This window comes from Hippoglossus stenolepis, chromosome 11, assembly GCF_022539355.2.
Source record: "Hippoglossus stenolepis isolate QCI-W04-F060 chromosome 11, HSTE1.2, whole genome shotgun sequence".
Classification (NCBI taxonomy): domain Eukaryota; kingdom Metazoa; phylum Chordata; class Actinopteri; order Pleuronectiformes; family Pleuronectidae; genus Hippoglossus; species Hippoglossus stenolepis.
Window position 1 is genome coordinate 13,135,939 of NC_061493.1, and position 17,523 is coordinate 13,153,461.

Sequence of the window (17,523 nt, forward strand, 5' to 3'; positions counted from 1 at the left end):
CTCCATCAGTAGCCAGTAAAAGAAGAGGGAGCATTTTATTTTATTCTTTTTAATGGGCTGAGCGACAGAACTTGATGCCAAATTAAATGTAAAACATGTGCAGTGCTGCTTCAACAACAAAGGGGGGAATAAGTGCTCCGCAGCAAAGCAGGGGCACATCTGAAGAGCTCTTGAATAGAGCCTAGATGAAAGGGTTGGGAAGGGCTGAGTCTTTGCTGCAGTGGGATATTAGAAGAGACAACAAACAGAAACAAAACACAACACGTGTAAATGAGCTAACACGCACGCTGGCAACACAGACACACACATGCAAGGGTTGTGTATCTTACCGAGCTGTAGAGCATGCCCTCGCCATTCATGCCGATGTATAAGCCACTCTTCACGCCCTGGATGGCCACCACTCTCAGACCCACGGGAATAAGATTAAACAGGGCTGCAGAGGGGACAGGCGGAGGGAGGTATGGATAGATGCAAAGAGACAGGGAGACAAAAGAGAGATATCAGACAGAAAGGACAGAATAGGACATTTGAGACTTCACGAAAGACTCTAATCTCTGTTGTTTTGCTTTCTGTCAGCAGTAAAGTGAACAGTAAAGGTCATGGACAATGGAAACACTGAGGCACCCAAGTCTAACAGTGATGCATTAATCATAAGTCAGAAATCCAAAAACTTTTCAGGTACTTGAAATGTTGTCGATAAAAATTTGGAAAAGCAACTTCTTGGAACAGCAATGTGGTAATTTCATTGAAATTGTCCTCGAAGCAAAGTTACACTGATTTGCATTTATGTGACTTTGTACGCAACAACTCTTTGAACAGATGTAATTTGCGATCGTCAGTCAGAAAGCGATTAAACCACTATATCAAAGGAATTGAGGCTGAACAGCAACAGTGACAAATGTCTAAACTCACCAAAAATCTGACATAAAATCAGACTTTTTCTCTCTGTTAGATTACACAAGTTGTGCTGAGCATAACCACAACAGAAACATTCAATTATGGCAAATTAAGTACTTAATGTTTATACAATTATCCAAGGGAAATAATGAATTCTGAAAATGTCCACAGGAACATCCAGCTCTAAATGTCTCTGTACTTGCGGATATGAGTTATTGTCATCCCTAGGTGAGTTCCGCCGACTCTGCCGACTGGACTGTGACTTTTATTGGGCTTTGGTTTTGGTGAGGGTGTGAGGTCACTTTACATTCCGCAGGCTGCCTGTATTGTTGGCATGATTGTTCCTGCGAGTGAGGATGGGGACTATCAGATAAAGCTGGAGAGACAAGAGGAGATGTGCCAACACGGGTCCGTCCTCCAAGCAGATTCAATTTCACTCAATAAATATCGACACACTGCTTTCGCCTGCCAATGGTTTCTATCTGCCCTCAGGCCACTGGTGCGGGTGATACACACCGACCCCTGTTGCAGTTAGGTATACCCTTGAGGGATGGATGATTGGGGATGTGACTCCATTTCTTGTTTTCTCAGGCTCGAGCGCTGTCTCTGATTGTTTCCCCATCTCATCTGTGGTAACGCTCCCTTTCCCCATAGGTCCGTTCCCTTGCTCATCTTTTTTTTATCCGCTTTTCATGGCTGCTGCCTTTGTGCCTATACTGTGCACAGTTCTGTCACGTATCACTAAAACCCAGCAGTGTTCTGCGCCAGAGCCCATTCACCTATCAAAATGTAGCTTTCTCTGAGATTTCATAATTGCAGTAGGGCCCAGAATAAGACTCTCAATGATGCCCCAATTTGAAAAGTGGGAGGAAAAACGACAACATATAGTGAGACACTATTTATCTCAGCTCCAAAAAATTTAAAGCTGACAGGAGCTTTCATTCGTCTAAATGTCTGGCTTTTCTCTATTTGCTGTTCCACAAGTTGATGGATTCCATAATTACAGCGGCACAGACTGCTGTTTGTACCTGGTGGCTCTTCTGAAGGCAATTGCTCTTTCCTCCTAATAACCTCAGAAAAGACAGCGTCTGGGCCGGTGCGGGGGACAGAGATTTCCAAGGGGATCTACTATCGTCAAAGGGCATCACGAAATAGGTTTAAACAACCCAATAAAGCAAAAATCCTTGAAACAGCAAGTCTTCCGGTGGAGAAATAATCGGTTACAAGCAAAACCGGCAGGTAGGCTAAAGGAAGCGCATTTGATGTGAGGAATACTGGCGCAGCAGGAAATAAACCCTGCAGAAAAGGTTTAGTTAAAAAAAACACACTGAGCCAAGGGCACATCTCCAAATCCGGATGGAGGTGTGGATAAAGGTGCGTTACTTACATACTGTTTTTAATATTACTTTCCCCACAGTTGTCCTCCTCTCTGCAAGAGTTGATTATGCACTTGGAATGAATAGCTGGGTCTTCAAACAATAAAATTAAATAGTAACCTTCCTTCATCTCATCCATCAAACCCAGAGCATCAGATACAGATGGAGTGGGCGCCTGATACCGCAGGTGACTCATATCCAGCACCGTCTTTCTAGAGCCTCAGAGAGTGCAGGTAATTACTGAAGGCGATCAACTGATGGCAATCAAATTAATAACTGCGCAAATTGGAACAAGGGTGTTAATTAATTGAATGGTGCTCCGTGACGCTTGCAGTGAGTTAAGTGTAGCCCTGCCAGTCAGCGATGCTTAAATCAGTTTTATGTGTAATACAGTAACAACCTGCTCTATTCTGTCACTCCTCACAATTTACTGAGTATTTTGGGTAGAATAGGTTTCTAATAATCTCACTAATAAGATTGTAGTGTCTGTCTGTCTGTAGATCGCATATCTCGAGAACCGTTCACTTTATCGCCTGCACACTTGCCGTGTGTATTGGTAAGGGCCCAAGGAGGTGCAGTGACCATTTTGGTGCGATTTGGACCAGAGATATGTTCGAAATGAATACATTTTTAAGTCACAGGCGACCAGCTCCCTGGAGCAGCAGCAGTTGGGACTCATCAATGTAAGTGACAGACAACTGATTCTCCAGTTTGCAGTTCTGCACTCGGAGTCAACATCCTGTGAACTTTGAACAAACAAGTGAACAGCTCTTTGTGCAGCAGCGGTGGTGCAGCTTCAGGGTTCTGTGGTGTGAGTCCTGCAGCCGGACTTTAAAAGCTGCAACCAGCATCACCCCAGGCCAAACAAACAGCCTTATTCCAAACAGCTGGGTTCAGATAAGACACTGCACTAGTCCCACTGAGAGGATTGCAGCCATCTGTCAACCCTCCTGATCTGTCGGCCCGTCTTTCTACAATCACCTGCCAACAAACTTGGCAGGTTCGTTGCTGAGGACAAAGGGATGTGCAGCGTCAGCATCCAGAGAATCTGCACTTGCTGTTTCCACTGGTAACCACATTTAAGACGTCACCCTTTGATACGGTCACTGATGACATCATTGAGGGTCACACTCCCAATGTTTCAGGCACTCAACTAGTGTAATTAAAGCAGAAGGGGAGTTGTTTGTAATACATCCATCCAACTAAAGCCGTTTTTAGTTCAGTTGTGTCCTTGTCTCGGAGCTTGCTGTCATTCGGTGCAGAACTATAGTAAATTATAAAAACATGAAGTTGACTTGCTCAGGTCGCCCCTTGTATGGAGGGGGCATCATCATTCTCCTCAATCCCATCGCTTCTACTGAAACTCCCCCTGAAAATAAATAACCAGATTCTGCAGGTCAGGTGTGGTTCAAGGGTGGGGGTAATCTATTATTCTAATAATGCTGCCAGGCAATCAATAGTTCAGTGCGAGACCTGAATACCAAATCTTCTTGCTCCATTTTTATCTTATCTAATCACACTCTCTTGTTCTTCTATTCTTTCGGCCTCTGCGTTTTTCTACTAAAAACATTTCCAATCCGTCTCGCTGCACCTTCTCCTCCCCTCTGCTTTCCCTCTGTCTCTTCTGTCGGACTGTCTGAGCTCGAGGCATCTCATACAGAGAATTATTCATCGGGTACAAACGGAGAAGGTGGTATTTTTAGTTTCCTGTGGCTGAATTATTCACTGCATTCCTCCATCCCTGGGGCAGCGGGGCTGCTTAAGAAGAGGATTACCTTGAGGTGGGGAAACCCTTGTATACAACAAAAACCTCATCAGCCGAAACCTTAATAGGACACAATGGAGGTCAAAAAACGGCACAGGAAGTCAATGCATTACATGGATGTCATAATTGTTCCCCCCTTTCTGCATTAATCCTTTGTTCTTTGTTCTGGAGACTCTGATGCTCTGAGTAGTTCTCGCAGAATATCTGTCTCCTCATAAAATATAAAACGGTGAGTGACAGGGAGAGACGGTTCTTTGCTCTGCATGACTGCTATGGTCCGGCGGTTTTGGCTACAGCTTCCAGACTGGGAGAGTTGTCATTATCGCTTTGACGACCACTCTCTGCTGACATACGCCCATCAACCACAACTGGTTTTCATGTTGTGGCCAATGGGATCGGTGTCTCTGATCCCTTGCTTCCCACATAAGATGCGATGTTGTTATACAAAAGAGTCAATACAAAATTTCCTTGTTTCTGGTCCTATGGGGAGGGAGAGGGTGTGAGCGCTTTAGGCGACAATACCCTGGAGACTATTTATCCACTGCTAGTCCACTATGGAAATTCGATCGGTGGTGAAATATTGCAAAGAAGTAGCTATGGGATGGATCTTTGTGACAAGGACTGATGCTGTGCGGCTACACTTGTTTCAGGTGATGGGTTTTTCCAGGAAGAAAAACTGTTGTGATAATAACTCACTCTTCAGAGCGGAATTAATCAAAACAAGGTGACACTTGTGACTAACATTTGTGACATAGATGGAAATGGTTAAAAACTGGGACGTGGGTATCAGAATTTATTCTACCTAGGAATAAAAACGTTTTAAAGCCAGATACTCCATAAATATTTAATTCACTGTGAAAGGTAAACTGTTCAGATGACGAAACCCAGAATATCTAAAGCATTTGAGTTGGTTTTGACACATTTATATCCATGCATTCCATTGCATAATCAGATAAAGAAAAGAGGGCAGCCTGCCTTGTGGAATCTGTTTAAGTAGTTCCCTTTAAAAACTGTAGATAATCCCAATCAGTGGGGGCTTCTTAAACTAATTTTGGAGCGCTTTAGGCTGTTAAAATGGCACCAGTTATATAAGAATTAAAAAAGATAAAGCACAGCATATAAAATGTGGTAATATGCCGCATTATATAACCAACTGACTCATTGCCATTAAATGTTTTATGCTGGAAGCGCTTGCTTCCACGACGATCCACTCACTGTTGTCGCTGTTCTCGTCCTTGCTGCCGTCGATGGTTCCATCCGGCTTCATCTGCAGGTAGAAGCCCTGCTGGCTGAACAGTCGCGTCACGATGCCTTTCAGCTGCGGCTCTGAATGACACACACACACAGACACACGCACACAAACACACAAACCGCCGGCCGAGCCACGGCCCCATCCCCACAGAATAACAGTCTGATAATCGTGACAATAACACAGGAATGAGTAAACACCTCTGCCTGCAGCTGCTAAGTGTTTGCTTACTCACATAAGTTTCTATCAAACCATTTCAAAAGCTGAAATCATCACAAAGAAATGCTTTGCAAACAGAAAATGATCAGTATTCAGTTAATTGAAATAAGACACCTTGGCTGTAATATATAGCGCCTCTCAAAACACCCAAGGACGCTTCAGATGGAGTGTACCACCAAAGAAATAAAAACATTTTATTATGTAACTAAAGACTTTTTCACCCTTTGAATTAACTTGATGCATTAAACAACCTTCACATGTGTGTAATCCTGCCATATATTGAATTTAATTTATTATTACTTAATTATTTGCATAAATATATTTTTTTATTAATAGACCATAATAATTAAATTCTCAATTATAATGAACCATTCTTTAAAAAGGTCTTATTATACCTGTGGCACAATCCGACACGTTGTCATGACACATCTGTTGCATCACATATTCCCAAAAAAGGGTAAATGGCTGTTTGACTGGAGGGCTCTTACAATGGGAACACCATGACAGGAAATCAATGAGAATGTTGTTACTTTCTCATAATGTCTGACTGGATCTGGTGCAGAAAAATGACTTTGCATTATTTAGAAAGCCTTTAAAAAAATAAATAGATAAATCACATTGTAATGCACACTGACATGCCAATGGTTTCTTTATTTGGTATGAAGCAACTGTACATTTAGGGGTTATCCTGATTGATATTCAATTTGTTCTTTATTTAAGAGATTTTACTGGCAAAAAGTTTTTTCACAGAAGGATTCCAGTTGGAGGGATTCTTGACCAGAAAGAAGTTGACCTAAACTTTTTGCAGGTTTTTCTCCATCACAGTATCCCTGAACCAACCTCCAACTTTGAGGCTGTGACATCTGGCGCCCGGCCAGTAGCTGCTCGAAGGGGAGCAGATAGAAATGAGGATTAGCTCAGGGCAAAGGCTGCCTCTTGGCCTCGGGCTATGCCAAGAAAAAAGAGATAGCTGTGTAAAAAAGTGTTTATCTGAGAGAAAATGCGTGTGTGGTCTCCATTGTCTGTCTCGTGTCCAGCAGGTCTTTAAGATCTTCTGAGAAGCAAAGTCAAATGGCTCTGTTAAACGTTAACTGGCATTGGGTTGTGATTTTTGACGAGCAAAATACTGGAGAGTCATTTCGACTGCAAATAGAAAAACGACAAGCTAAGAAAGAGTGTGTGCCCTACGTATGTGAGTGTGTGTGTGTGTTGTTGTGCTGAATATTACTGATCCTTTGTTTACTCTCTGCCAGACAAGAGAAACAAATTATGCATTTTGTCACAGTTTAATTTGTGCTCAGTTTTATTTTATGTGCCTAAATAAACATTACGTCAGTTGAAATGTTGTCTTTGAAGGCACACAGCATGTTCTGACAGATAATACACAGTGTGTGATTGTAATAAAGGCATAGGAGCGAGTGTGACTGTCCTCCAAGGTCATAACAAGACATGGAGGTCGTGGAATTCAGTGCCGGCACAAAACCCCAAACCATCTGGCAGAAATAAATATTTTCAAACTTGGTATCTGGAGAGAGAGGAGTGTTCCCTATCCAAATCTGCCTTCAACTGTGACAGTAGTCTCTGCTTGAGATTTCTGGCACAAAGGTTCTATGTGCAATATAAAGAAACGTGTCCCATATAAAGACTTGGCTAAGTAGTGACCCCGGCTACAAAGGGTTCACATCTGCTCTTAAATGTACGTCGTCCTGACCATCAATCCCCCAACTCACCTACTCTTGGTGGGGCCATCAATCCCTGGGACGGGCCCTTCATCATGCATCACAGGCAGGGTGAGGAGGATGTGTGTGTGTGTGTGTGTGTGTGTGTGTGTGTGTGTGTGTGTGTGTGTGTGTGTGTGTGTGTGTGTGTGTGTGTGTGTGTGTGTGTGTGTGTGTGTATGCATGTGTGTGTGCGTGTGCTTTTCTGTGTGTTTGTGAAAGCACACGAGAGCGTGCACACCAGTAAATCACATGTGATAACTACACTCCCATAAATTAGGGCTCCATCGTGCACTTGAGCAATCGCTGACGGCTCATCAGCTCCAATCATTTAGCAGAGTGTTTGTGTGCTCTGTTTGTGTGCTCTGTGTGTGTGTGTGTGTGTGTGTGTGTGTGTGTGTGTGTGTGTGTGTGTGTGTGTGTGTGTGTGTGTGTGTGTGTGTGTGTGTGTGTGTGTAGGTATAAACAGGCTTCACCCAAGACCTTACAACATATGCATGTGTGTGTGGACAATGCCTTCCAGTGGCAACATAGAGATCATCATCCTGTGTGTGTACGGGTCACAGCAATGTCAATAACTTTACTTCATACCAATACAGAAGGACAAACACATTTAGGTATGTCGACAAATGGCATCATGACCATGAAATGGTGAATGGTCACCTGTTCTTATATAGTGTTTGACACGGAGAAGCACATCATATCCAGAAACACCGATGGACAATAAGAACCTCTACTACATTTACACAGCAGTACTTGACACATAGTTACAGACATAGAACGAGTAGCGGGGGTAACGACTGATCCGACATTGACTGACAGAGAGAATGAGGCAGGGAACAAAATGAGGGGAGGCAGAGACGGACAGAAAGAGGGACAGAGGAGCAGCGAACGACTGGCTACAGGAGAGCTAGGAAATTAAGCTTCAAAAGAAACGAAAGCCACACAGAAGGAGGGATGACAGAGAGAAAGGAGAAACAAATCAGCGAGAGAGAGAGAGAGAGGGTCGTCGGCTGTCAGACAGGTGTTGAAGCCCCCAAGCCCTTCCCTCCCTCTCTGTCCCATCCCGTCCCTAACCCACCCACCCACCCAACCTACCAACCACCACCCCCACCCCCTTCTCCCTGGCCGAGGGGGAGTCGGACATGGTCGCGAGATGGGGTGGAGACGAGAAGAGGAGGAGAAACACAGCACACACGGATGGAGGCTGAGCTACTGACCTAGCCTGCAGCCCTTATGGGACACCTGTGGAGGTTTCGAGGGTGCATCTTACGAGGGGTGGGAGGAGGGGGTGGGGGGGATAGAAGGAAAAACAACAAGGCTTTAAACAGGCAGAATTCATAAAGTCTCTCCAGTGTATCGGCTCTTTATATGCACATATAACGGCAAACGAAGGCATCAGATGGAAATAGAAAGGACGATCAGTTAAAGGACATATACAGCGTGTGTCTGTGTCACAGCTGTCTGAACTCCAGTCTGGTTTAGTATTGGCCCTGTCAGGTGACTGGAAGTTACCTACCTGCCCGTCAGTGTTGAGGCCTGACTGTTGTCTGTCTACGATTCTATTGTGGCACTTTTGGCACTGACATTGTTTGTCTGTCTGATGAGGCTGCACGACGACAGGGTTTTAATTCAGTCTGTCTGGCCTGCACATCTGTCCCTGTTGTCCCCCAACACACACACACACAAACACACACACACACACACACACACACACACACACACACACACACACACACACACACACACACACACACACTGTCTGTCTGTCTCACTCCTCATCCTTCCATCTGGTGGGGGAGACGCTGAGAGGCTGTCGTCCATCACATAACAGAACTCTCTGGATGTGCACATGGATGGGTGACATGCACCCCTGTCTTGTTAACATGTGCACCAGTGGAATAAAAGAGGGAGGGGGAGGCTTTACAAGCGGATTTAGTGAGTGTGTAGCTTCTACGTGTGCCTATCAATACAGCCGGAGTAGCTCTTAATCACTGAAGCTGTGCCCCCCTTCACTGCAGCAAGACTCCCTCTCTGCAATAAACATTTACCATTAAAACATTTAATCTCAAAAGAGCCTTGGTGCACTGCGGTGCAACTTATCTCCCCTCTGTACTTCAATCTGCATTAATATTGAATTAGGACATTTAAGGCAGAATTTCTGAGTGTGTGTTTAAGTTGTGTGTGTGTGTGTGTTTCCAGATGGTGTGCATACATGGGACAAAGATTAGTGTGCAAATTCGAAGGCTCATAAAGCTGTTGGAGCAGAAACCTGCCCCAGCTTTGACCGGAATACAGTGGCATCAATTTTGTTGATGGCTGATTTGATTATTCTGATCAGAGCAGCATCACAGTAAATAAAGGGGGGGGTCACGTCACAGCATATATATATATGATTCCCTATATATTCAGGGGGAGGGTTTTAGGGGGGCTGCGTCTTGGCGGGTCGACAGACAACAGGAGGACCCAATGGAACAGGTGGATCTGTTTTTTACGCACCGCGGAGAAAAATCGAGCTTCTCGTGGAGCTCCGGACTGCAGTATAATGCCTCTGCTGCTCTACAGAGGGGCGGGGTGGGAGTGGGGGGGTTGGGGGGACCGCGTCCATCCATATACGCACACATAACACACATCAGTGGGGTAAAAAAAAAAAAGAAAAAAGAAAAAAGAAACAAGAATCGACAGCACTGACCTGGTCGCCGCCGCACGGGTCTTTTTTTGCCACTGCAGAAGCGGACTTTGCTGAAGACCCCCAGGAAATGCCTCTCGCACAGAGAGCGGGGGTCTTTGCTCGGGCTGGGGCGACGCTTCGAAGTGGAGACCCGGTCGCTGTTCGACTCCCTCGCCTGGCGTTTCTGACGGATCAGGGAGCTGGCGATCGCGGCCATCTCCCCGAACCGAGACTACAACAAAAACACGAGGTGTCTAGTCGACAGATGCAGCAGCTTCTTGCTGCAAAAAAATTAAATAATAAGGGGAGTTGTTTTTTTGTCTGTGTTTCGGCCCCACGAGTGTTTCAACCAAATGTCATCCTGATCACGAAATCCTCCGGGTTCCGTGCATCGTCGCGCTTCAGGTACTCTGCATCCTCTTGATGTGGAACCGTGGCGTGGATTTCAGCTGCTGCTGAGTTTTACGCACAACAGGGCTGCGAATCAAGCGCCAGCGATTTCAGATCCTATATGATACATAGAGCTGCAGGCGAGGCCACAGGGGCCGACATGTCAGCGCTGGGAAATATTCAACAGTGTCGACAAATTGATGCAGCTGCGCGTCATGGGAGAGCTCCAGGTATTCCAGGTGAACAGCGCCGCTCCGTAATCCTCATCTGCACACACAGCCTGTCCACTGGCTCCCAGGCGCCTTTTCAATCACTCGCCTCAACCTGAATCCACGCGTGCATGGCCGGAGAGAGGAACTTTTTCTCTCTTTTGATTATTAACTCCACTGCGATGGATGGCACCGTCCGTGGATGCTGCTTTGGACGCAGGAGCCCAGATATCCGAGCCCAGTCTCCGGTTCCGTCGATGGCACCGAATGAAAAAAAAAATGGAAACGGGCAGCAGAGGTTCTACTCTGCAAGGATGCTGCAGAGATGTGATTCAGACGCGCAGGGAGGGATTCTCGCCTGGACAGCAACAATTAGTTGAGGCGGACGCGCACCAGAGTGCTTTTTGTTGTAGCGCACAAATAATAAAGTAGCCTAGACACTATTCCCCGTGCGTCCGCGAATGTGGATGCTGTCGGTGTGCTCCATCGCCGACAGCTGGAGCGAACTGTCGCGGTCCATAGCTCCCCTCTCCTCTTCCCCCCCCCTTCTCGCTCTCTCTCTCTCTCTCTCTCTCTCTCTCTCTCTCTCTCTCTCTCTCTCTCTCTCCCTCTCCAACTCTTTTAACGCAATCATACGTGATTGAGGTTTGTATTAGGAAGTCTCGGGGGTTGCACAGGAAAGGTAGATGATCCAGAGAGGATGTGGATATAAAATATGGAAAACACATAACAGAGGAAAGGGGGTGAATAATGGGTGGGTGTTGGTGAAAGAGGGGAATGAGTGATTTTGAGGGGATAATGTGCACAAATAAAGTGAATTACACTTAAAAATCCCCAAAGTGCAAACCAGTTTCCAAAAGGAACAGTTCAGCAGCAAGAAGGACACAATAAAAGCAGGTATCCTAATCAGCTTTGGCTGAGAGTATTCTGGCCCCTATAGCTTAAGGGAGATAAGCACACATTTTATTTTCTAGAACCCCTCGGCCACACATGAAGAACATATCAAACGTGACTAAAAGGATTACCTGCCACAGGTGTCAGCACACACAGTATGAACACAAATCACCAAGCGCGGACCCAACACATGGACAAATATGATTTAAGATTTTTATGCAAACGAAATCAACACCCACATGGCACATCGGACGATTACAAATGAGCTTATATCACCATAAAGTTCTTATCATTTACTCTTTTGTTGCTGCCTGTTGAGAAAACGTGCGTGTTTGTGTCACTGATCACATCTGAAGGCAAATGCTAGAAAACAGTTTGTTTTCACTGCAGCTGTAATGAGCACAGTGTTATAAGCCATAAGCAATAAAATAGCAGTAAATGTTAATCAATGCAAAGAGGCCCCAAAAAATGGCCTGTGTGTACGAACATATGTCTGAGTTCCTGTGACCATGCCTCTGGTTTCATGCTATAATTGCATGGGCAGGGGATATATACACAAACACACACACACACACACACACAAACACACACACACACGCACACACAGTGGGAGGAAGGACACGTGAGGCTTCAGCAGCACAGTGAACATCTCTCCTCCCCATGATGAAACAGCATGAAACATTTAGAGGCTTTTTTTTCTGGGACTCTGTTTGACGTTCTTAATCCGGAGAGAGGTCGAAAAGGGGGGAGAGAGAGAGAGAGAACAGAGGAAGGAAGATTTTAAGATACACTCCTCCCTCCACACATATAACGGATGAAAGCCAATACCCTGGCTAGCCCCCTGTGTACTTATACATGTTTATCTCTCGGTGTGTCAGTGAGAGAGAGAAAGAGAGAGAGAGTAAGACAAATATAGCAGAGCGCAATAGAAGTTAAAAACTGATGGATAGGGTCACCAATCAAAATCCACTTTGCATTTCTATTGAGCTGCCAGCAAGTGGTGAAAGTGAACATATCACTGCAGCATAAAGAAATCAAAAGTAATCAATAACAACTTCAATAACAACATGCATCACTCCAGTGGGTATGCAGAGTTATATGAATGAAAAGAATCAGCCGGTGGTGCTTTTTGATGGGATGGCCAGCATTCTTAGAAATGGGAGGGACACAGTCCAGACACAGGATATACTGTATGTCTCTGTCCTTCCCTGACAGCATTCCCTAATGAGGATCTGCTCGGCTTCCTCCCACTACCACAGACAATTGATGTTCACTTTATTCCAGCAGAGATACGTCCATGAGCGTTAAAACTCTGCTGCTATATAATCCACTGCAGACAGTAGACTGCAATCATTTCAGTCAGTTAAAAAGATTAGGACTTGGAGAAGGTTGGCTGGTTCAATAAAATAAACTGTGCATCACCTGTATTATTTTAATTTATGGTATAAAACTTCTCAGTATTGTGTGGAAATGACACAAACATGTGCTTAGTGCACAGTTAGTGTGTAAGTTTGGTGGGTTTTAAAAGAGTGACAGAAATGAACCACAACTAGTGATTCCTTTACAACTGCTGCCCCCTTGTGGAGAAATAATTAACCACAAGTATTCACAGAGTAGATGTGGGTGTTTCCATTGTGTGAAGTTGGACAGTTCACTGTGTCCTTGAGATACCTCACAGATTTGTTGACTCACAATAGCTGGAAGTAGTTTTCATCATCTTGTGATGTAAACTGATGAACGGAGGCAAAGAGCAGAAATGTAAGAGAATAAAAGTGATGCTCATCACCAGACTTCTGCTCTGAGTATTGGGCTCAGGTAGTAGAGCGGGTCGTCCACTAAGCATAAGGCCGGGGGTTTAATCCCAGTCTTCACTATACCGCATGCTGAAGGGTGAAATACTGAAGGCCAAGTAGCCCCAGTGCCAACAGTGTGTGATAAAGAAAGTCCTGCACATAGATGCATGTGTGTGAATGGTAAAACTGTGCTGCAAACCACTTTGAGTGGTCATCAAGTCTAGAAAAGTGCTTCATTACCCATCGTTCTCACTGACACATGATTTACATGAACTGAAATCAGAAGAAAAACGTGCACAATGAAAACTATTAAGCTTTACAGGGCTGTTACAAGAAATATGAATGAGGACGAGGCTTTGCCACTGCTTTTCTCTCATCATACCACCCACTACACTAGTGTCCTGCAACCCAGACACCCCGATTACTGTATTTAACTTCAACAGAGCAAAAGCCAGGTGCCACCCTGACACTGCTAAGGAACGCATGCAGGTGCAAACATTTAAGTCTGCTCAGAAAAACATCTTACACCATGAATCCCTCTGAGGTCATTGTTGGCAGCGAGCCTGATTCTGCAGAGCAGCAACACTTTCTACTCCTCCTGCTTTGCATGATCCTGTGCAGGCTAAAGTAAAACAGCAGCAGTGAGACCAACATGAAGGCCCCTTGTAAGATGATACCAGCTTTGAATGCAACTGCAATTAAACTTATCATACATTATTTTTTGAAATTATTTTAAGAAAATGTCCAATTTAGAGATACAACATATCATTTCAATTTAAATAAAAAGTTTTCATTTGATGGTCCAGTTTAATTTATTATTTCTCTATCAGAAGGTTGGTTGGTTGCTTCAGAGGGAAAAAAACACTGTATTTCAAGGATATTTAACCTCAAACTAATAAGCCCAGCAAATGATTTCATGGCTCCATCAGAAGAAACTCATGCTCCACAGCCAAGCAATAATCCAACATGACTACATGGAAATAATGCACAACACAGAAAGAAGCCAAGGTTTTTTTGCACCTTCTTCGAGAAAGTGAAGTGTGATCCTGTTTTGTTTCATCAGTTTGAGTGAGTGTATGTCAAAAATGCTCAGTCTTGAGTTTTCTTGAGTGTCAGATTGGTGATAGAGAAACTGCTGGCATGAAACAGACCATCGCGCTCAGTTAAAATTTGGTGTTTGATCAGTGTTGTATCCAAAATCAAAAAGTATGCAGTTGTTAAGGGGCTCTTTCAAAAGAAAGACAACACTTCAGCAGAGAATCAGATTTAAGCTTTGCAAACGAGGGAGCAAGTTAGTAAATCCTAGACAAACTTCTTTGGCCGACACAGCTTACAATCAAACAGCTTCAACTTGGACTCACACATTCATTTTGGCATCCTCCTGTGACCACACAAATGAGCTGACTGACAAAGTTTTACATTAAGGTCATAAGGTGAATCTGACAGCGAGCCGAGATGCAGGATAAGGGCCGGTGGCGCTTTTATATCACCGCGTCCCACAGCTCCCAGTGTGCACGCTGCTTTTGGTCCAACCACCTCAGAGGAATCATCTGTGCTTAATGGAGTTTCTAATTGTCTGCCCTGAATTCGAGAGCTGCTCCAGCTCGATCTTTACAAACTCAGAGCGACGGGAGGAGGGTGCTGAATTTATGTCCCGTTCAAAGAGCAATCGGGTTCATTCTGAAAGTTCTGAGGGAGGTTTTTATTTACTGTGTCAGAATATGTGGTTATGCTATGAGTGGACAGCAGTAATGCAGTGAATTGCTGGTAAACAACAGAGGACATGACAGGTTTCTTGTCTGAGTGGAGGTTGAGCTTGAGTCACAGAGAAGTATGTTGTGTAAATGTAAAGTGAGTTACTTCTAGAGTGTCTTGTTTGCAGGTGTGGGAGGAAATGCAGCTTCTTTGAAACGACACACTGCCAGAATTAGAGCAGCAGTGTCAGGTGGAATTTGGGGACTTCCAGGGGTCCTGTAGGTGAAGAAGAGTCTCCCAAAAATCAGCAAAAAAAAGATATTTCAACTAATTTCCAACTCCATTATCCAGTATATTGTAAAGTAGCATTTACTCTGTGCTGTAAGGTAGGGTCCTATTAATTCAATGTCATCAAACTGGTTTTATACAGACACATTTAGTGAAATCTTTACATGACCAGGGGTCCTATGAGGAGGCTCTCGTGTACTACAAAGACAAGATATTTCAACTGATTTCAACTATATTATCCAATATATTGTAGTTTTTACTCTGTGCTGTGAGGTAAATGGTCCAGTTGATTAAACGGCATCAAATTGGGTTTAAATTAAGTTTTGAAAAGACACATCTAGCCAATTTGTGATGTGAAAAGTTTTGGGACCTCCAGAGGCTCTTTTTGCCAAAATCTGCTAAGCAAATACATTTAATCTGAATTCCAACTCAATTATCTAGTATATTGTAGTAGTAGTAGAACTAGAAGTAGTTTTTACGGACTTTCAGGGGTCCTATAGAAAGGACCTCTCATAATATGTGGTTTACTTAGAGAGAGACAAAGAAAGACAATTCAACAGATTTTCAACTAAATTATCCTTTATATTCTAAGGTAGTTTTAATATGTGCTGTCAGGTAGACTACAGTTGATTAAATGTCATGAAACTTGGGTTTAAAGAGATAAATTTAGTGAAATCAAGAAATGAAAAGTTTGGGGGCTTGCAGGGGTCCTATGAGGAGGCTCTCATGATAAGCAGTTTGAGAACTCAACAAAGAAAAGACTTTTTAACTGATTTCCAACTTATTCAGTGTATTATAGAGTAGTTTTTACTCTGTGCTGTCAGGTATAGGGCCTTATTAATTAAACTTGTTCAAACTGGTGTTGAATGAGGTTCTATAGAGATACATTTAGTGAAATCTTGACATGAAACGTTTGGGGACTTCCAGGGGTTCTATATGAGGAGGCTCTCATAATAAGTACTTTGAGCCAAGAATAGACATTTCAGTACATTGTAAGGTACTTTGTATTCTTTTTTTACACTCCTTTTGACATGAAAAGTTTGGGAGCCTGCATGTGTCACTTGTGCTGTGCCGCTGTCCGTGGTGCTGAACCCTGTGCTGTTTGTTTGGGGCCCTGGAACACCAGGCTGCCTCCCTGCTGAAGTTTAATGACTTGGTCCCTGCATTGTCCCATTTTTTGGCTTCTGCTTCGGATGCAGCACTGGAACTCGCTCGCCTGCAAATTTAGCTCAGTCTGGTGAAGTACATCTGGAGCCCTGCACAGTGCGGCTGGATGCTGGATGCTGCTACCCGAGGACACACACACAAACTCGGGACAGATGCGAGGAGCACAAGGAGAGGCTCTCTCTCCACTGCAGACTGGAAGGATGTTAACTCAACACACTCCAATGAAAACACTGAACCTCCCCCTCTTCCTCCTCATCCTCACCTCTCCTCTTTCCCCTTTTGTCTCCCCCCTCCTCCTCATCATCACTCAAGAGAGAAAGCATGCAAAGAAAGGTGTATAGCCACGAAGCTATGCTGCTATGGTGCTGTCTCTCACCGTCGGTGATAGTGGTCGACTTCGATCGTTGTCCACAGAAACACTGCAGCATATGCGCTCCTTTCTGAAGGAATGGCCTCAGAATCCTCATTGATTTGGGTTGATGGGAGCCTTCCTCAATCCAAACAACCGGACAGCGCTATATCATCCCAGCACAGCGGGCAGGGTCAGGCAGCATCGCGGAGCCGGGCCAGCATCTCAGTGATTCCTCGTCGTCTCTCTCTCTCTTCCTCTCTCTCTCTCTGTCTATCCTCTTTTTGTCCACCGTCGGTCACGGCAAACATTCCACTTCCGCCACGGCGAGGCAACGCAAGGACGTTACAATGTGCTCTTAATTGTACAACACACACCCCCTCCCCTCCTCTATCCACCCGCCTGTATCTTCACCATCCGCGGACGTAATGGGAGGAAGGAGGGGAGGAGCGAGAGAGAGAGAGAGAGAGAGAGAGAGAGAGAGAGAGAGAGAGAAAGGGGGGGTGCATGCACGCCAGAGTTAAACTGCAGGGGTACAGTGGCAGCCCTCCCTGAGTGAGGTGTGATGCGGAGCTATAAGGCGACAATGGGCTGCACAGGTGTTGGGAGTCAAGAGCAGATCTTCCTGTGCATATAACTAGTACACATATAGGCCCACTGACTTACATTAAGTATGATCTATTTGAGGAAATGAAGTTGATATGTTATGTTCAGGTCTTTATATGATGTTGGTTAGTGGTCAGTGGGGGAGGAAGTATTGAAAACCCTGTGTTAATTATTATTTATGAAGTTATTATTAACATTTGGACAACTTCTGTAATATGTCTGTATTTGCAATACATC

The 17,523-nt window shown here is 44.5% G+C and overlaps 1 protein-coding gene across 3 annotated transcripts in view; it reads right to left on the minus strand.

Annotated features, from left to right (window-relative positions):
* The window catches only part of fgf12a (fibroblast growth factor 12a), a 30,816-nt gene extending 13,915 nt beyond the window's left edge, over positions 1–16,901 (minus strand). The window contains exons 1-4 of one of the 3 annotated variants that reach the window (XM_035169900.2): positions 9,917–11,016; positions 8,445–8,492; positions 5,254–5,364; positions 330–433 (exon numbers count right to left, since the gene is read on the minus strand). In XM_035169900.2, the coding sequence (XP_035025791.1) occupies positions 330–433; positions 5,254–5,364; positions 8,445–8,492; positions 9,917–10,112 (459 nt within the window). In that variant the 5' untranslated portion in view covers positions 10,113–11,016. Of the gene's footprint in view, positions 1–329; positions 434–5,253; positions 5,365–8,444; positions 8,493–9,916; positions 11,017–16,707 lie in introns of those variants that run through there. The other 2 variants (XM_035169902.2, XM_035169901.2) reach the window with 2 other exon arrangements.
* Between the last annotated feature and the right edge of the window lie 622 nt (positions 16,902–17,523).